This window comes from Pelophylax lessonae (assembly GCF_965119305.1).
Source record: "Pelophylax lessonae genome assembly, chromosome: 1".
Lineage (NCBI taxonomy): Eukaryota > Metazoa > Chordata > Amphibia > Anura > Ranidae > Pelophylax > Pelophylax lessonae.
In genome coordinates, this window is record NC_138768.1 from 416774213 (window position 1) to 416795512 (window position 21300).

Consider the following 21300-nt stretch of genomic DNA (forward strand, 5'->3'; position numbering starts at 1 on the left):
GGGCCCCAAAACACAATACAGGAGAGCAGCAGAATGTGGCCCCTGGGTTCCCCTAAATATAATGTAGGAAAGCAGCAGAGTACAGCCCCCAGGGGCCCAAAACCAGAATATAAGTGCAGCACAGTGTGGTGCTGGGGGGTCCAGCATACTATCAAAGGGAGGCAGCAGAATGTGGCCCCCCTACACAATATAGAACAGAACTGTGTTGCCCCCCCAGAGGCCCCCCATAAGCTGCCTAAACCAAAACACATACAGCCCATCCCTGTATGGCCTCCAGGTCCCCTCCTCACACATTCCAGCACAGCCCCATGTCAGTCTCACCTGGATAAACTGTATGGTGAGAGCAGACTTTCCATCCCACCTCCTCTCACCACCACCAGTCTTTACTTCTCCTGTATGGCGTCCTCCCTCCCACCGGACATCCCGCTGTCCACCAACCAGAGCCTCACTGACTGAGCACAGCTATCTTGGAGGCAGGGCCTCACTGCGGGCTGAAGAAAAGGCGAGGGTGGGGTCTACAGCTGTGTGAGTGCTAGTGACACAAAAGTGTAGCACAAGCCGCCGGCTGCCAGGGACTGTTTTTGTGCGGTAGGCAGGACCTGGGGGGAGGGGGGGCTTTTTTCATGCGGGGATTGGCTTTTTTGCTGCCCCCCGCAAAGTGCTGCCCTAGGCCAACATACAGAGCTGTTTGGGTCTAATACTACTTTAGGTTCCTGAAGTCTCTCCTGATACAATGTATTGTTGCATTACACCTGTAGGAGCCACTGGATAGCATGGGTCCTCTGTTCTTTGCCCTGACCTTCTCCTCTGAAACACCACATTGAGTGTACAAACATAAAATATCACAGGAATTTATTGAAAGTAATATTTAGTACTAGTGTTGGGTGAGCAGTTCGAACCAAGCAAAAGTTCGGAACGAACATTGGCTGTTCCCTTGTTCAGTGAACACCCGAGTTGCCAAGGTGTTTGACCATTTGTTCAGTCCGCCGAGCGCTCCACAATGCACTGCATGCCGCACTTGGCTTAAGCATCGAAGGCTTTACCCAATCAGGGCACAGAGCACTGTCAGAGCCATGATTGGAGAAAGTAATAATGACTGTGGCTAATCATGGCTCATTGCTCATAGACCCACCCCACACTATAAAAGGTTCCTTCCCAGAGGAGCCATTTGCAGTGTGATGTTGGAGTGGAGATAGATAGAACAGGGCTCTGTTCATTGCTACAAATTTTGTGTGCTATAGTGTGCTATTGTGAGTTTAGAGTGCTAGTGTAATGTGATTATAGGGATAGGGCAGCGTCAGTGTAGTGTGACCCTCCTTTTTTACTTTAGTGTCGGTGGAGTGAGTAAGGGCAGTTTTACTGCAGTATATTGAAGTGTGTCAGTGTAGTGTGTCAGGGAAGTTTTACTGCAGTATATTGTTGTGCGTCAGTGCAGTTTTACAACAGTATATTGTAATGTGTCAGTGCACTTTTACTGCAGTATATTGTAGTGCGTCAGTGCACTTTTCCTGCAATATATTGTAGTGTGCCAATGCACTTTTAATGCATTATATTGTATTGCGTTAGTGCACTTTAACTGCGGTATATTGTAGTGCGTCAGTGTACTTTTACTACAGTATATTGTAGTGCATCAGTGCACATTTACTGCATTATATTGTAGCGTATCAGTGCACTTTTTCCGGTTATTATTGTAGTGCATCAGTGCTCTTTTACTGCAGTATATTGTAGTGCGTCAGTGCAGTTTTACTGCAGTATATTGAAGTGCGTCAGTGCAGTTTTACTGCAGTATATTGTAGTGTCAGTGGAATGTGGCTGTGTAATGCAGTGTTTTACACTGCATTACATAACATTTAGTGCTGTATACAGTGCTGTACATCCCTGTTTATTTTTTTGGTTGCTGCGTGTTATCTGTCAGCGGCAGTCCTCAGGTTAAAGTGCACCAAACATCACTTTTCATTGAATAAAGTGCATCCAATTATACATTTCTTCATCTCTTTTACATTTTGGTAATAACTCCCCTCCCCCCCCAATCATGTGTGGGAGGCCAACAAGGAGATGTTTCTATGCCGTTGTGAGGGGTCGGCAGCGTATGTGTCATATTATGGCCTCATCATACAGACTGGCTCCCCAAGCCGTTGTTTACATAATAAAGAAAGCTTGCAGGGAAAATGTCATTTTTTTCCTTTAAACAGTAAATGTAATTTTTTCTGCAACAGGTTCTACACACGGTACAGATGCGCCATTTTTCAGGAAGACTAAGGGGGCCCCCCAGGCACTATGATTAAAGGGATTTTTCATTTTTTATTATTTCACTTTAATCACAGCTCATTTAAAAATTATCTTTTTTACAAACTTTTTTGCATTGATACATGTCCCCTAGGCAGAGATGTATAGTAACGAAGTAGAACTACTTCACTACTGTTCTTAAGTACCGAAAGGCGGTATCTGTACTTTCCTAGAGTATAATTTTTTTTCTCCTACTTCCACTTTTACTTCACTACATTTTTTCGATGATTTCAGTACTTCTACTCCAATATTTTTTTTTGTGCTGCATAGTTACTCATTACAATTATAAAAATTACCACTGCCAGAACAGTAGATGGCAGGTTTCATGAAGCTCAAAAAAATGTGTATAATGTCATGTGTACTTTTGACTTCTTTTGACTTCTTTCTTTAATAACTTTAACTTTAATAAACTTTTGACTTCTTTCTTTAATAACTACATAACACAGTACTTGTACTTTTACTTTCAGTACTTGAGTAGCAAATTTTTTAAAAAAACTACTGGTACTTTTACTTTCAGTACTTGAGTAGCAAAATTAAAAAAAAAAACTACTTGCAATACTTAAATACAAAAAATGTTGAATACTTTAGTACTTCTACTCAAGTCACTTTTTGATCGAGCACTTCCACTTCTACTCAAGTCACTTTTTGATCGAGCACTTGTACTTTTACTCAAGTATGGGTTTCGAGTACTTTATACAACTCTGCCCCTAGGGCAGTACCCGGACCTTCATACTCTTTGTATGCCCAGTAACTTGCATATAAGCCTTCAAAATGAACACTTTTGATTCTTCCTGTTTGGGTCCCATTTTCTTTAATGGGGTTCAATGTTTGGCTCCGAACTTTTGCGATGTTCAAAAGTTCTGGCTCGAACCGAACAGGGGGTCGCTCAGCCCATTTCTACTTAGAAAACAGGAAAAAAATCAAGTAGTAAAAGCAAACTTTACATATTGTTACCCAGTATGGTTGGTGACTAGACAAGTATAAAATGGATTATCAATGGTAATAACACAATTTAGCATACAAAGTGATTACCAGTAGGGACTAGGCATAAGATGACATTTGACATCCAGATCAGCATAAACAGTGGCAAGGCCATCTCAAGTGCTGCAGTGAGCAGTAGTAAATATTAATCTACCGAGTGCTAAAACTATTTTTGTTGGTGATGCTAGTTCTAGATTGACTGGGTATGCACTGTCCAAAATAAAAGAAGAAAAGTAGTGAATAGGGCAGGGGAACAAAGGGGGCTTCCAGAATATTAGAGGAGGAGCAGCCATTTGAGATGTTCTTTTGCAAGCTATCATTGGGGCCCTTTAAGAGTTTTGGTGCAATTAATGACAGGTCAAGTTAACCTGCATGTAGTATAGGTACAGTACAGTACATGTGGTTTAGATGTGGTAAAGGTGATATAGGGTTGGGATAGGTGCGGTCTAGGTTTGGAATAAAGTCAGTACAGACTGCAGTATGGGTGCGCTACAGATTGGGTACACTTGGTAAAAAACATGGAAAAACTGCAAGTACAATGTTCCACCATACAGCCTCATGGTCCCTTCCTAAAACATGTATACTTTCATATTTTCATAGTATATACTGCTGCCTTGACATATCTCTCTGATCAACCTATAAGATACCCAAGCTGTTCTGTAAGGGGTTGTTATGCATATAAAAACCTAGAACTGTAAAGAAAGACTTCAGCTGGTATTACATATTTAATCAAATTTGTGCCAATATTATAGGTTACAATACTTTGAAACAAAGCTAGTTCTATAATAGCTCAGAATGATTCTTCTAACAACAACGTATAAATAGGCTACACGTTAATAAATAGTAATATGGTAATAAAGAAAGTTGTAGAATGTCTAGACAAATTCTACCCTTATGATGTCCAAGGATTTATTGTCTATTGTCAGCATTACAATGTTCCCAATCAAATCTGTAATTTAAAGTGAACCTGTACTTTATTGATTTTGGAAAAAGAGATAGGTTTACTTTACTATACAGAATATACAAAGCGTATACGGTAATTACCTTTGCTCATTCGCTGCCCTGATTTGCTGCCTGCTTACCCATAATATAACCAATACTTTTGAGTATAATTAAATAATTGGCAGTGAAGGCACAGTTTGAAAGAAGGGATCACTGCTTGGACTCTAGTGGGTAATTCCTTGGCAATGCTGAGGCTAGAGATATGTATTTTTTTCCCACTGGAAGAAGTGGTTCTTTTAATCACAGAAGACTAATCTAGTAATTGTGTGCAACATGCAATCTATGTACAAAAAACAGTTCTTCAAAAACAGTTTCAATATGAAAACTGCACATAAATTAGAGTTTACTGCAGATAATACCATGTGTTTTTTCATGTTCATCCTTTACAGCGGCACTAAATATTAACTATGAGACATTCTTTGCCTATCATTTTAGGGCAAAAAAAAGGTAAAACGAATCTCTGCCCCAATACATTTCCTCAGTGCCTATCTGTCTTAGAAAGGGTTTTTTGTTTTATTTGTTGTTCCTCTGATGGTTTCCTTTCAGGCAGCCCCAAAACAGGATCTGCTCTATTCAGAGGGCTTATTTCCAAAGGTCCTGTGTCCGGGGGGATCCAGGAGGCCTTCCTCCAGTTTGACAAAAAAGAAGATACCCATCATATAGGCTTTTTAGCACACCCTGGGGTCCTCATCTTCAGCCCCAGCTTGGAATTTTAAAACTTTCAAAGGAAATTACTGAAGACTCTTCACTACAATTTCTCTGTCCTCTTTGTAGCTGCATTTCTTTCCAGTTATTCTATATTGTATCCAGTTGCATCAGCAGACAAGGAAAGTCGCTACATCCCAGCAGATGTGTGGACTTTGTGAAACAGGCAGCAGTGTGACTTTAGGTCTAGTGAGTTTCTAGTCCAAAAGGCTTTGAAGGCATTTTAGTGCCCAAAACCTACAAAAAAAACCCTACAAAAATAAGCAGTCTTGTGGCCTCACTATTCCACTAGGTTGCAGACTTTGTAAGGCTGTTGGTGAGAAGGCATACAAAAGCATGTGCATGAATTCATGTGGATACATGTAATTGCTGTACTGTAGGCAGGTCCGGAGAACTCGACTGAGCTGATTATGGAAACACTAATACATTTCCAGGTCAGACCATGCCTTTTAATGTATGTGCTTGGTTTGTTATTATTACACAAATGTGACACCAGATTGGAAATCTAAAGGCTCAATCTTTCAGTTATAGATGGATATCTTTTATCTCTTAAAGAGTCTTTTTTCTCTTAAATAGTCCAGCAATGTTTTATATAATTGGAATAGCCAGATCTGTCCTATTGCTGCCCTGGATTATTCTCTGCAAAGAAAAAAATGCTAATCGGTGAGGCCCTCTTGTAATGTGCAGAAAGTCCATCCCCTGGAACCAATGAGAGATAAAGGGAGCTATAATCAGTTTGGGAAGACTAACCTTTTAATACTTAACAATCAAGTAATAGTCAACAGTATGTAATAGTGTCACGTTTGCTACAGAAGTAATAGTAAGAAAAAACATTTAAGACCCCCTGTAAGGAGCCTTCTCAACAATACTAATATGGGACTTAACAAAATTAACCCACCAAATAATGCACTTCTGTTGTTCAGCCAGAACAAGTCCAACAGCTTATACACTGTCTTGATTATTGCACCTCCTATTCTTCTTGACAGCACCTTTCAGCCATCATGTTTTTAGATGCTATGAAGAATGTCATCCAGTGCTGTGCTAGTCTCTGAGCCATTGTGATTTCCTGCAGATCTGTATCAGATCAGGACAGATCAGATTCACCAGCCTATTCATCCATAATAGGACTCACATAGAGTTTATACTAATTTAAAAGAGAGCACGATAACACCATTCAGAATGAAGTTGACAGTGCTTCAGTGGATAGTACTCCTGGTATCAGATCATAGGCCTCTTTTTCAACTTCCTTAAAAACTCCAGAGGTGTCTGGGCTGATATTCTTTGTCGGTGTTCCAGTCTTACTCTCAAGCCAGTAAGTTGTCATGTCTCCTTTCCCCTATGGAAAACAAAAGTAAATTACATAAATTCAAAGTAATTGTACATTTAAGACAACTGCTGTTGTAGAGTTCAGATATCCATGCACATTCAATGAGAGGATCACTTTAGGCCCTACATATATATTTACTTTATAAATAAATAGATGCACTAAACCTGGGGTGAAAAAAAGCAGCACCTGAAATCCCTGAACCTTGGGAATTGAAAATGAAGTGAAATTGTGAAGGTACACTAATTAATACACTTATAAAAATAAACTAATGTTTATATATGGTGATAAACTGGAATGAAGATACTATTTAAAAAATACCCATGTAACAATGAGTGGCATAGCCATTATAGCTCATATCAACCTAGTGCCACTTTAAACAAATATAAAAAGTGAGGCAATCAAAATAGAAGGTGATGAAATTTCAGTAGTGAAAAGTCCAAAATAAGTCTACTAAAAGTACAAATATAGTGAAACGAGACCATAAAAATTCTGGTTGCAGAAAAAAAGTGAATGTAGTCCACACGATTATCCCCTTTGCTGCTGCATGCAAACCCTCTGTGCTCACACAGTTAAGTGGCTGCTTACCAGATTTGGGATTAAACTTAGCACATATGAAATAGCTGAGCTGCGGTAGCCGGACCTAATACTGATGACAGCTGTACTGAGTATAGAGCCAACACCAACTATAGAGTCGACACCAACTTCAAACGCCGACACTTTCCTTAGGCACTAACATAAAGCTCCCCACGAATATCCCGGGCTTTCCAGCAGTGACACAGTTCGGCATGAGGAAATAAAAAGTGGTCAATAGTGCATTACCTTTAAAACTTTTATTAAAACAATGTAGATTGCACTTACATTTAGACAAATGTAGACAGCCTAAAAAGCATGTAGATGTCTGGAGAGCTCGGCCGCCTGCAGCGCGGACCGAGCAGTGTGACAGTACAGCTCTCCACCCGACGCGTTTCCCCTAAAACAGGCGTCCACTGGGATTGGAGTGCCCGAGGGAAGTGTCGAAATTTGAAGTTGGTGCCGATCCTTAGCCCTGTGTGTCTGGAGCACCTATCCCTTCAGAGTCGGGAAGCTCTATACCCAGTACAGCTGTCATCAGTATTAGGTCCAGCTACCGCGGCTCAGCTATTTCATATGTGCTAAGTTTAATCTGAAATCTTGTAAGCAGCCACTTAACCGTGTGAGCACAGAGGGGTTGCATCTAGCACCAAAGGGGATAATCGTGTGGGCTACATTCAATTTTTTTCTGCAACCAGAATCTTTATGGTCTTGTTTCACTATATTTGCACATATAGTGGACTTATTTTGGACTTTTCACTTTATGCTGAAATTCCATCACTTCCTATTTTGATTGCCTCACTTTTTATATTTGTTTAAAGTGGCACTAGGTTAATATGAGCTATAATGTCTATGCCACTCATTGTTACATGGGTATTTTTTAACTAGTATCTTCATTCCAGTTTATCACCATATATAAACATTTGTTTATTTTGATAAGTGTATTAATTAGCGCACCTTTATAATTTCACTTAATTTATATTTACTTCCCATGACTGATCAAGGTGCTTTCAGCAATACAAAAAATGTGGTTCTCTGATCATGAAACCTGTCAGTGCATGCTGCCATCGTACATTGATTTTTATTGTTTGCTGTTCATTCTAGTTAAAGTAAACCTATACTGAGAGATATAAGGGAGAGATAAAAAGTACAATTGGCCAGAAAATGTAACAGAAGAAAACCAGAAGAAGGGCATGAAGAAGTGGTTATAAACATGAGAAAAAAACAAAACAGTACAACCTTTCTAACACATTTTATAATATTTCCGTGCCTTTTTTAATAGACTTTCTTCCTTTCCTTTTGGAGAAACGACCTGTTAATCCTGCCAGTCACTCGGACTTCCTTCTTCTTGGTGGTAACACTCTGTAGGCTCATAGAGCTTCTGTAGTGTTGACATCACAGTGCATCTACCCCTCTTCCTCTAGGCAGGCTAAGCTGCAAGAAGCCACATGTTTTGGTGACATTGCTTCTGCTTTTCACACCCTTCCCCATGTAGACAATGTCTACATTTAGATAAATATCTGAAAATGTACTACTTTTATTTCCTGCTTCCAAGTCAGACAGTTGCAGCACTCTACCATAATTTGGGTGTCCGAAAGAGGACATGAGGCAGTATCCTTACACACTGATAAGTGGCAAAGGAGCTGAAGAGAATTCATGGTGTCTGAATTAGTGATCGACCGATATTGGTTTTTCATTGCTGATGCCGATACCGATATTTTGACAATAGCATATTGGTATCGGCCGATATTGGCCGATATTTTCACACATGTAAACGTTTTCAAACAAAACACAAATTTCGACACAAATCCCTTAATAAACATGTTAATCTTTGTTTATTAACATTTTTAACATTCTTCACACCTTAACTGCATGAAAAATGATAGGAAAGTGCACTTGCAGGGACATTTGCATTTCACATCATCTGATTGTGCATTAATGCATAATAAAGTGCTGTAGTAGTGGACTCACTCACTGCAATATTTTTAATTCTTAATTCAGTGCAGTCATGGCAAAACTGCTAGATATATTTTATTGTTGTGTATAAGATTTTAATTATTTTTTAATAAATGGAATGGTCGTTTAAAAATTACTACACCACGAGGAGTCCCTTGCTTTTGCTCTAAACACCCACCCCGAGATATACAGGTGACCCTGGTACCGAGGAAATGGGACAAGAGGGCTATCTGACATCTGAAATTCCCAAAAAGCGTTACAAGATCCAGGTTGCCATAAGGTTACAGGGATCAGATTTATCTGGTAAGCTTGTACTCTGGCCATCCCTGCATGAGTGAATAGGAGATACCCACCACCACTGTTCCCCTGCATGGTCATGAATACCTCACTGGGACATTATATGATATACATGCCCTGGACTTTGAGTGATCAATCTAAGTTGCACAGAGCACATAAGCACTTTATTGATTGATGTGTATGCACCTTAATTTATTTATTTGAGTATTTATGTATATAAGATTGGCATATTATTTGAGTTGTAATAGAGCGCTTTATTTGATTAATACACAGGCACTTTATTACATTTTATTTATTTAAAAAGGATTGGTATTATAGAAGGGGGATCACCCCGTTTATGTCAATATAGCACTTTATCATAACACAGAGGTATTAATTTATTACACTTTAAACACACAATTTTGTATGGTAAGATATGCGCTGCTTAAATTGAGGAATAGCTTCAAGGTAGTATTACATTGTCTTCCCCATTGGTGGAGGTGTGGCAGCTGCAATCTTGATTTTCTCCATACACACTTAATTTATTAAATACTTGGCGCGAGTGTTATTTTTAGCATTATACAATTCAACATGATGAACTCTTAGATGGGCCCAAAGATTAGACGTATTTTTGGTTTTTGCAGTTATTGATCCCATGCCCACATTGTTTTTGCAAGTGTTGCACAGTGCTGCTGATTTTCCTGGAGATGGAGAAGAGAAATAGTCCCAGACCACACTTTTATTTTTTCTATCTCCATCCATCTCCATTGAAACAAGAAAGAGTCAGACACTAATATAGACTTAAACAAAATGGCTGGCTGGCACCCTGTGGTGGCTGGCTGGCACCCTGTAGTGGGTGGCTGTCTGGCTGGCTCCCTTTGGTGGGTGGGTGGGTGGGTGGCTGTCTGGCACCCTTTGGTGGGGGGCTGTCTGGCTTGTTGGTACCCTGTGGTGGGCGGCTGGCTGGCATCCTGTGGTGGTGGGTGGCTGGCTGGCACCCTGTGGTGGGTGGCTGTCTGGCTGGCACCCTGTGGTGGGTGGCTGGCTGGCACCCTGTGGTGGGTGGCTGGCTGGCACCCTGTAGTGGGTGGCTGGCTGGCTGGCACCCTGTGGTGGGTGGCTGGCTGGCACCCTGTGGTGGTGGGTGGGTGGTTGGCTGGCTGGCATCCTGTGGTGGGTGGCTGGCTGGCACCCTGTGGTGGTTGGCTGGCTGGCCCCCTTTGGTGGGTGGCTGTCTGGCTGGCACCCTGTGGTGGGTGGGTGGCTGGCACCCTGGCTGACACCCTTTGGTGGCTGGCTGGCACCAGGTGGGTGGGTGGCTGGCCGGCACCCTGTGGTGGGTGGCTGGCTGGCACCCTGTGGTGGTGGGTGGGTGGTTGGCTGGCTGGCATCCTGTGGTGGGTGGCTGGCTGGCACCCTGTGGTGGTTGGCTGGCTGGCACCCTGTGGTGGGTGGCTGTCTGGCTGGCACCCTGTTGTGGGTGGGTGACTGGCTGGCACCCTGTGGTGGGTGGCTGGCTGGCACCCTGTGGTGGGTGGCTGACTGGCACCCTGGCTGGCTGGCACCCTTTGGTGGCTGGCTGGCTGGCACCAGGTGGGTGGCTGGCTGGCTGGCTGTCATCAACCTTTGGTAGCTGGCTGGAACCCTTTGGTGGCTGGCTGGCTGACACCCTTTTGTGGCTGGCTGGCTGGCACCCTGTGTGGTGGCGGGCCTGGCACGTACAGGCCCAGGGCCTGTGGCTGGCTAGCTTGTACAGTCAGGACTCAGGCAGGGCCTGTGGCTGGCTGGCTGGTAGACAGTGGGTGTGTGGGACTGGGTTGCTGGCTAGCACCGGGAAGCTGTGGGTGGCTGCGGCGGCTGTGTTACAGAACAGATACAGAACGTGTGTCAGACTGATGGTCACTGTTCACTCGCTAGATGTAGAAGAACTCACTGTCCCGACCGACCGCCTGTGCAGCATGCAGACTCCAGTGTGGCCACGGTGGGTAAAAGACACTGTAACAAGGCTGAGGAAGGCGGCCTAAGAGCTGCCCAGTGCGTGGAGGCGCGTGGCGCAACATACGCGATGACGTCACGAAAATATCATCAATATCGGAAAAATCCAAAGGCCGATTCTGATATATCGGGGAAAGTGCATATCGGCCCACGATATATCAGTGTTGTTAATAATCGGTCGATCTCTAATATAAACCATACATTTTATTGGAACATTCAATAAAAACCAAACACAGACCAAATGCTAAAATACTGAGTACAGGATTCAATTATTGTATGGACTTAGTACACTCCACATGTGAACTTGATGTGTTTCGATAGATCTTCAGGAGTACAATCAGAATGTTGAAACCCAGAATACTCATTATGATAAAACCATATATTCACTGGAAATATAAAATGTGTGTCGTTTCTTTTCTATGTGGGGGGCGGAAGGCTAGGAGGCTCTCATATGGTCAGTCATATGCAAAGGGTACAGGAAGCCCTCACTGATCATCCATAATCCAATTAAATGGAAACATCAACTGAGAAAATAAAGTGCATGTTTAAAGCAGAGCAAAGAGGGCTCTGGGCTTGTCCAGGTCCCGTAATACAACCATTCTCAATGTCTGAAAGGTGAGCAGCCAAACAATTAGCAGAAATCAAATAGGTTAAGGACCCGATTTCAAGAATATCTTATGATCAGAGTATTAGCATGAATTTATAAAAATCTGGTTAGGCCACATCTGGAGTATTCCATCCCGTTCTGGTCACCAGTCCTCAGAAGGGATGTGCTGGATCCAGAGTCCAGAGAAGGGCAATAAAATGAATAAGGGGACCTCAATTATGAGGAACAACTGCAATCACTAAATTTATTATCGCTGGGGAAAAGATGCTTGAGAAGGGACATGATACTCTTTTCCACAATTGATAGTGTCAGTGGGGAGTATTGCTATTTTTAAAAGACTCTTGGACATGCATCTTAAAGAACACAACATATAGGGATAAGGGAAATAACTATAGACACTGACACACGTACACTTACACAGGTTGTACTGGATGGACTATTGTCCTTATTCAACCTTACTTACTATGTAACTATGTAACTTTGACTGTAAAACATCTAGCATTTTCAAAAGAAGGTCAATGATGCCTGTGTATTTTTTTTTTTTTAGGATTGTAACTACTGTATAAACAGTAAAAATGTAAATGTGCTATGACATCTGTAATTAAAACCTTACAGCCTAGCTTAAAAGATAATAATATTTAGAAATAAACACATTTTATAGAAATACCTTAATAGATAATGTCCCACGACACACCATAATATAACCTCCAATTTTTTTCAGTAGATCATATGCACTGGAGCTGCACTGAATTTTGAGCGCTGAGAAAAACAAAAATGAATAAGTCTACTGAGAGATGTATCAAATATATATACACACACACTCTTTCATCATATTGTGTCCTATAGGACTCAAAATATGCATAGCTCAACAAGGCCATTTACCTAAGGGAGCCCTGACCTGTCTGGCTTGGCAGTTCTGGGAGCACTGCACTCCCTAGAATTGTAGCAGTTTTGCCATTATCGAGGACCATTTTGGTTCAAAACATATAGTGTAAGCATTTTCGCAGTAAAGTCTACTGAAGGCTAGACAATGCCATATGTAGAGCTAATCTAATGGAATGAAAGCACATCAACAATATCCACAGGCTAAGGATTTTGAGAGGTGACAGCTGAGCATTATTGTACATATACAGTAACAGCATTTATCCACGTACATCATTATAGCTCCAGTACACATACAGTTGAGAAAGAAGAAATCACAATTGCAATATCCATGAGTTTATATACTGGGATAAAACCATACACTGTTAGATTTCTCCTGTTTAAACGTAAAAAAATCCTCCATTCACCCTAAGCAGCATGGAAGAAGGAATCTACATTGCTGGCTTTTATCAGATGAACCATGACTAAATCAAATCTGATTCGGTCACTGTTCTGGAATTCAGATAGCCACAGGTCCCACAGCTGTCTGAATATCCAAAAAGTGACTGCATCTGATTTGATATAGTCACTGCTCATCTGATAATTTTTCACCTGGCTCAGATTTTAAATTGAGCTAGTTGGTGCTCACAGGGACACCCACACATTTTCGAGCTAGGCTAGCTTAAAGTACGTGACCCCCTTATTTATAAAATAGAAATGGCAAAATATTTGTGTATTTATTTAAAAACATTATAAATACCTCTTTTCCATGTGATCACATAACCTCTGTTCTCAGTTGCATAGGGGGCTTAAAGAGGTGGGAGTTGAGACTGTAGAGGGGGGCGAGGGGGAGGGGGAGTGACATGTCAGCAAAAACCAGAGAAAGAGCAGTAAACTGATCTTCCCAGTAAATGGCTGTGCAGGGGGTTGTCAGCAAAAACCTTGACCAATGGAGGACAGGGAGGCTGTTATCTCATCACAGAAACCTAACCACACTGGGAATGATGTGCTCTCATAAATGAAGAGAGACAACACAGCTCAGGCTAGTCAAAGTCCATGATTCAAGATGGGTGCTGAACCTCGGCTCACCACCAGGAGAAGCATAAAAGAAGAAAATGGTCGCACACCACCACGGAATCCAATGAAGAAAAGTTCCTTTATTCACATAAGTGGTACAATGTACAGCAGGGTAGGACAGTAGACTTGTTTCACACGACTGCTATGTGTTTGTTCACTACCAGTGAACAAGCACGTAGCAGTCGTGGGAAACACTTCTACTGTCCTACCCTGCTGTACCTTGTACCACTTATGTGAATAAAGGAACTTTTCTTCATTAGATTCCGCGGTGGTTTTGCAACCATTTTCTTCTTTTAGGATGTGCTCTCATGTCTGTTGTAGTCAGTTTGGAATAGGAAAGCAGGAGGACTGGCAGGATCCCCATGGATTTCACACAAAAGAATAAATACAAAGAGAACAGGAAACATTTTAACACAAGTGCATGATAGAACATTCACCTATAAAGAATATGAAACGTTGGGGGTAAAAAGCGCTCTAAGGCCGGCCATAGGCGATGCTAAAAAAAATTCACACGATTTCCCCATCAACACAGACAGTGCTGACAGGGGAATCCCTCCTGCCGAGCAATTGTCTGCTCCGGGCAAGGGGGAGGGTGGGGATGGGCAGGGGAAGCTGTCCCCACTGGGAAAAGACAGTGATTGTTGCTAGCGTCTATAGCAGCCACTAGCGATAACTACAAGTGAATCCAGCAGGCTAGTTGTCCCAAGTTGATTGCACAATCAACTTGGTACATTCAGCCTGCCCACACATGGTTCGAATCTCAGCTGTGTTCTCCTGAACCGGCCGAGATTCGAACCATTTATGGCCGACCTAGGCTAAAAGCAAATCAATTGAATTTTGAATAAATGTGCTATCAATTGTTTATTAAATGATCAAACAAAAGACATGACAAGCACAAGCACATACTATTACATGGCTGTGAATCAATAATTAGGAGTGTTGCTGTGGTCACAATATGATACAAGTGTAGTACTACCCTTTTATGAGCCACTGGATAGGATGGATCCTCTGTTCTTCGCCTCAACCTTATCAAAAAAGGTCAGCCCTTCTGACACACCAAGTTGAGGGTACACACGTACAAAACACAGTAAATCATGGAAAGTAATACTAGGCACCCAATTATAGTGCTATATTATGGAACAGACTCTGAACCAATTAGTAAAGACAAACTTAATATATTGTCATTCAATATCTTTGGCAACTGGGCAAGCACAAAGTAAATTGGCAATGGTAGTAACACAATTCAGCATATGAAGTGACTAACAGTAAGGAGTAGGCATAAGAAGACATTTAACTTTCAGATCAGCATGGGCACTAGCAATGCCATCTAAAGTGAGCAGTAGTAAAATACGATTTACCAAAAGCAGAACTATACTGCCCGAGTGCAATTATTGGCGCTATGCTAGGCCAAGACTGACTGGGCATGTGCTGCTCATATTCAAATGGTAGGAGAGGTAAAATGGAGCAAAGGAACTTTGTAGAATGGAAGGGGCAGTCCTTTAAGTTGTTATTCTACCAGCTATCGTTAGGGTCCTTTAAGGAGCATTGGTACACTTAATGATGGTCCTAGTAAACCTGCATACAGTGAAAGTGTGGTATAGGTGCAGCTCAGCTTGACATGGAACAACAAAAAGCAGACCAGAGGTAGTGACAGTTCAGTATGACCACAGCACAGTTAGTACCAGTGAAATGTAGATCTGGTAAAGATGCGGTATATACAAAAAATACGTGTGGTGCTAGCGGTTGGTAACAGAAAACATGACATGTATATAAAATATAAAAAGTGTGTAAAGGCATACACCGCTAGTTAATGACATAAAAAGATTAACCTATAATGTAACAATAAATGTGCATAAAGTCCACAAAAAAGGCCATAAAAAAGGTGAAAGCTATTTCCAGAGATGAAAGCAAGCACTTTTTCTTAGGGAGGAACCACAAGTCCCAGTATGCAAATGAAAGCCGATCCAAAAACTCGAAAGAAAAGGTCACCAACAAGTGTGATAAGGAAATGGCCGCTTACCAGAATGTAATGGCTTCCAAATTAATGGAAAAGCCAATGCCATTTTGGGGGGATATTATCCACCAGGCATAAACCATCAAGAATGTTTATTCAGGTAGGCTTCCAGGTAAGTAGGCAGGTTCCGATAAACATGAAATAAATGCAAGAGTGCATAGCGTAATACAGTCTAAAAGTTTTCATTTATTATAAAAATGTGCACTCACATGATAGATAATACAATCAAGAATGTAAAACTCCAAGGAGAAAGAAAAACGGGAACTTTCCAAAGCTAATCGGCCAAGGGGTGACGTCACATCTGGGTGGGTTGGTATAAATCTGGCAAAGGCACAGTATAGATTTGATAAAGGGTGTGTTATATACTGTATCTGGGTGTAGTATAGATATGGTGCACTAGACGTACTGTTCTCAGTATATCAGTTCTAACAGTGACAAAACTGAGCAGGCCACCCTCTCACTGGTTCCCGGAGATTCCTGCAGTTGCTTGTGGTGCAAGGGGGCCCCCTTGGTCTTCTCCTGAAACCTTGATCGTTGAGTAATATGGAGCAAAGAGTAAGTGAATGTTCTGGTCACCCTGAGGCAACGATGGAAAAGAGCAGCAATGTGGGCGGTTCAGCAGTGCCCCAGACGTCTCAGGCTCGAGTCTCTCTGGGCTGGCCTCTTGCTGACCGAAGATTACCCTGAATAGTCTGCATGCATCCACTTCAGCGGCTCCAAAGAGTGGGCTTTCCCACGCAGCTCAGTAAAAACCCCCCCTCCTCACTCCTCCTAGTGCACAAAGTTTATTGGGACCTGAAGTGCAAAGGATCCATTGCCCCATTACACGGCTACTCCCCGTACTTGCCGGAGGAGGGTGATGCAGCATAACTTCAAGGTCACAGGAGAGAGCACCTGGCTACACAATAATAATATATTACAGCCCCAGCAATAGGGCTTGCAAGTTGCAAAATATTAAAAAGTTATAGCAAGTGGGTAGACCCGCCGCCAGCCATCCAATAGGAAGTGTCCATGTCAATTAGATCCCCACCCCCTCCACTGCCAGAATTTCTTTCAGGCCTATGTCACTGCCTATCTGGATACATCCTTGCAGTTTCAGCTGATACTGCACAATGAGACTCCTGATAAGACCCTCTTTGCTATTGCCTGGTTGTTCCTGCGACTTGGGGGTGATCCTTCAGCTCCTTGGTGAGCCAGAATCATCTGGAACTTCTTGCAACTTCTCAGAGCCTTGAAAATGATTAACAGCACTTCCAGGCTGGGTCACTTTCCCGCAGGAAAAAGACCCTGCTGCTTTCTGCTCCAGCCCCTATATACCCCTCTCAGCCCCATGCTGGTGAATTTACTGATCAGGGATTGGCTAAGGCTGTATACAGGACTCTATCCTTTCCACCCACTATATTCCAGTGATTTCTGTAAAGACAGGGGGAGACAGGTAAGTCTGTAGTTGGAGATCCCAGAGCAGACCAAAAAAAATCAATAAGCTCCACTGGCCACAGCAGAGCCCTAAAATAACTACATTTGCTTAAAACTACCTATACTAGCACCTAATTAGAAGGGTGCTACATTTATAACACACAGAGATAAGACAAATAAGGGCCAGTGACATTTAGAAGCAGAAATATCCCCTTTCCCAAAGCATTTTAACCCAATTCATAGACATGGCTACCCTGGACTACCCATGTGGCATCAGATGTGCCATTAGAAGTAAACCCCTACTTGATGCATCTGGACCCAATCCATATGATGCTCCATTAAATCAATGATATCTAAAGGGCTCATCCAAAAATTTGTATTCTTGCAGACTAAAGTGAACAGATTTGTAGATTTGCCTATTAGGCTTAAATACTCTGTTGGTGTACTTTTGTGTTTGCATACGGGACTAGCAGGGATAAGCTTTGAGGCAAGCATGACTATATACAGTAATTTAGATTTTGCCCATACATGCACTTTACGATTAGAAAAAGAAACATACCCAACTTTGTATGCATTACGTTTATCCTTTGCATTTAATAAGGGTTTAAAGTGATTTAGAGCAAAACATTAAATTTAAAGGATTTAAAGCAACAGTCCAGGAACAAAACTAAATATACAGTTGGAAATAAATATGCAGACAGTTTTACATACCAATTTAACCACTCCTGTGACTCCAAAATGCATAGCCCAGTAGGGGACACCTCTATTTCCTTGTTCAGCTTTGCAGTTTGCTGTGTAACTACTTTACCTTCAGTCTGTTAAGTGGGCAATGAACCAGCACCATTACTTGGTTTTTCCATTGAACATAGGAAGTGTGCAGTGTGCCACGAAATTATAAATCGTTTGGCAATTGAAAAAGCATTACATTTCAAACTTTTTTTTTATTTTTTTGCTTAGTATGTCTAAGTTGCATGTACTACAGCCCACTTGGCACTACCAATAAAATGTCCTAGGATCACATTCAAGCCCAGGATACATACTGTTCAGCACAAAGCTGATCACTGTAATGTTCATGTACTGGCAACAATATAGTGAACATGCTTCCTAAAACTGTTCCATAGTTAACTGCCAATGTTTGGCTTCTGACAAAAATGTGCATACACTATTGTAAAATGCATTTAGTCTCATAATGTTTCTGTCACGGCTCTCGCCATGCCTTACAGAAAGCCGGACGTGGCCGCCGTTAAGTACCTAACATGGGATTTGAACCTGGGTACTTTGATGTTCTGTCCTGTTATCCTGCCTCTGAGCCACACTTCAGCTCATATGGATCCAGTCTTATTAATCTGGTATTGCCTGCAGCACTAGGGGGCTGGACTTCACCTGAGTATGCTCCTGTCTCTCATTGTCCACCTGAAGCTAATTGCTCAATTAAGTAAGCTATAAAAAACTGCCTCTCGCTAATGCCCCATACACACCTGCAGATTATCTGCAGACTTTTGTCTGCAGACTTACCTTTTCTATGTAGTGCAAGGACCTGCCGGATTGCATACAAATTGAAAGTGTTTAGGTTTGACCTCATATTATATGGTTTTGGTAAGTCTGCAGACAAAAGTCTGCAGATAATCTGCACGTGTGTATGGGGCATTAGAGCAGTGTCAGTTCATTGCTGATCTTTGTTCCTGTTTGACAGACTTTGTTCCTGTGTTCCTATTTCCTGAGCGTATGTTCCAGACTGACTCCGGCTTCCATCCTTACCTTTGCTCCTTGTTGTTCCTGCGACCTTATCTTCCTCCCATCTCCTGATCCTTATCTGGACTCGTGTCATCCAGTGACTACTGTTATTCCTGGACTTCCCTTCCCATTGTATTCCTGCCGGTCCTGCTTATTGGAGCACCTTCCCTGCCAAGCCCCTGTGCACAGATTCACAGCCCAGGTGGCTTTCTTACCTGGTCACCTTGGACTGTGGATATCTGCAAGGGTGAGTGTACATCTCTGCATTACAAACTCCAACAAAGGTAAGCACTGTGACAGTTTCTTTCCCGGTCTGTTTCAACACTAAATGTAGAGCTTTGAAGTACAACAGAACATGCAGCAAAGAAAGCCACAGAAAAGTCTGAATTTTCAATTCCTTTTCAAAAAAAGAGCGCAGCACATTTCACTTATGACAGTTTTCATGGACAAGTTTCACTCGTGGAAGGATTTCAAAATGTCTCTAATTAGTAACCACTAATTAAGGTTTTTGTAACTAAAGCTTGCTATAGGTAGATAGAATTTCGAGCAAAAACTTCTAGGAAAAGTCTTACGAAAATACAACGAAAGTTGTATTTAAGACAAATAGGGCATGCAGCCCTGCTTATAGGCACCATGTACTAATAAAGTCTTACGAAAAGTTGCAAGAAAATTCTCAGAACAGTCTTAAAACATTCCAATATCGTTTGAAAGATTTCCTTTGCTTTTAACATTTGATTTTGGAACGAATAGAGTTTACAGAGCGAAAACCACATATACTTTTTAGAAACTTATTCTTTATAGAAACATTTTCCATCCTGCTCCTTTGAATTTCCTCATCTGGCCGAAAATTAATGTTGCTTTGGACTAGTAATGATTAGAAAAACAAACTTTCTTAGAACATTTTTTTGTTCGAAATTCTATTCATTCATGGCCAGCTTACATAATTTTGCATTGTCTTGAATTCTGACCTGTAGGCTTTTCTTGAGGACTACAGTTATACAACATTGGTGAAGAAGCTTATTTCAATGCAGAAGAATCCACAGAATGATGTAGTAGTTTCTAGAATGTGTTGGTGTGACTGCTGTTGGAGGCTCAGCTTTCAAAACAGACTGTCAACAGACACTTGTCACTTTTTTTCTCCACCAGTGATAGCTTTGAAGTTATGTTTGGACAGATGGTATAAGAAATGTTGTCAGAGAAGAATAAGAGCATTTTATCTTCTCACCTTTGTTATACATAACAGCTTATGCTTACACAGAAATTCCAGCATTAAATCAAATAGTCCCATAAACATCACATTTGCACTTTCATTTTGTAATATGCTATCTTTCTGTTTCATAGGTAATTATATTGACAGTATAGTAATTATATTGACAATATACATATTAAAATAGACAATGAAAAAAGGTTTATATAAAAAGAAAAGATCAATGCTAGTTATGGTAAAAGCGGCTAGCAATTGAGGAAAAACACACAGACATATGTTCAAATAATATACAAAAATTGCAGTGCTAATGAACAACACACAATATAACTGGTGATCATCAGCAATTAAAGTGCAAAAGTCTTCCATAGGGTGATGATACCCATAAAAATCAACCACAGATATACGTGATCCTGAAGAAGTCCATAAAGTGTCCAGTGCAACCGTCCTTCATGAGTAAAAGTATGAGATTACACTGAAGGTGCCTATGTGGCTCTTCAGAGGGAGCCAGCTGTTACTGATGAGTGTTTGCATCTTTCTCACCAACATACATTGAAAAATCAAAAGAAAAAACTCATAGTGTAGTATGTCATCAGGATATTAATGCCATCCTGATGACATACTACACTATGAGTTTTTTCTTTTGATTTTTCAATGTATGTTGGTGAGAGAGACGCAAACACTCATCAGTAACAGCGGGCTCCTTCTGAAGATCCACAAAGGCACCTTCAGTGTAATTAATCAAGTGAGCTAATTTCTTCTGTTTGGTGAGTTCTCCCATACTTATGAAGGGCGGTTGCACTTGACACTTTATGGACTTCTTCATGGTCACATATATCTGTGGTTAATTTATATGGATAGAATCACCTTAAGGAGGACTTTTGCACTTTAATTGCTTATCACCAATTATATTGTGTGTTGTTCATTAGCAATGCAATTTTTGTTTATTAAATGAAAAAAAGGTAGCCTGGGTTTATTTAAGTAAACATGTAATGACTTCTGAAAAGATGGAGCTAGACAGTAGACTTTTAAGATACTATGTTACACATTCACAGCATTCGCCACCTCTTTAGTGCACTGCTGGAGCCTCTAAAGATCCAGGCTTGGAGAACCTCTGCGGGTAACAATGCTTTACTGTGATGACAGGTTGCTCAGAACTGAGCATGGGATTGCAATATACAAGGGATGGGAAAGGGAAGTGATTGTTTGGTGTAGGATGACTAGTCATTTTTCCTATTCTGTCTCCTGGATGGAATATGAAAACATGTGGGCTTTGCAACATATTTTTA

At 41.4% G+C, this 21300-nt stretch overlaps 1 protein-coding gene across 1 annotated transcript in view; it reads right to left on the reverse strand.

Moving 5' to 3' along the window:
- Positions 1–5838: 5838 nt before the first annotated feature.
- The window catches only part of LOC309545868 (atrial natriuretic peptide receptor 1-like), a 216485-nt gene continuing 201023 nt past the window's right edge, over positions 5839–21300 (reverse strand). The window contains exons 22-23 of the mRNA XM_082245275.1: positions 12373–12464; positions 5839–6310 (exon numbers count right to left, since the gene is read on the reverse strand). Of these exons, the coding sequence (XP_082101401.1) occupies positions 6149–6310; positions 12373–12464 (254 nt within the window). The 3' untranslated portion in view covers positions 5839–6148. The remainder of the gene's footprint in view (positions 6311–12372; positions 12465–21300) is intronic.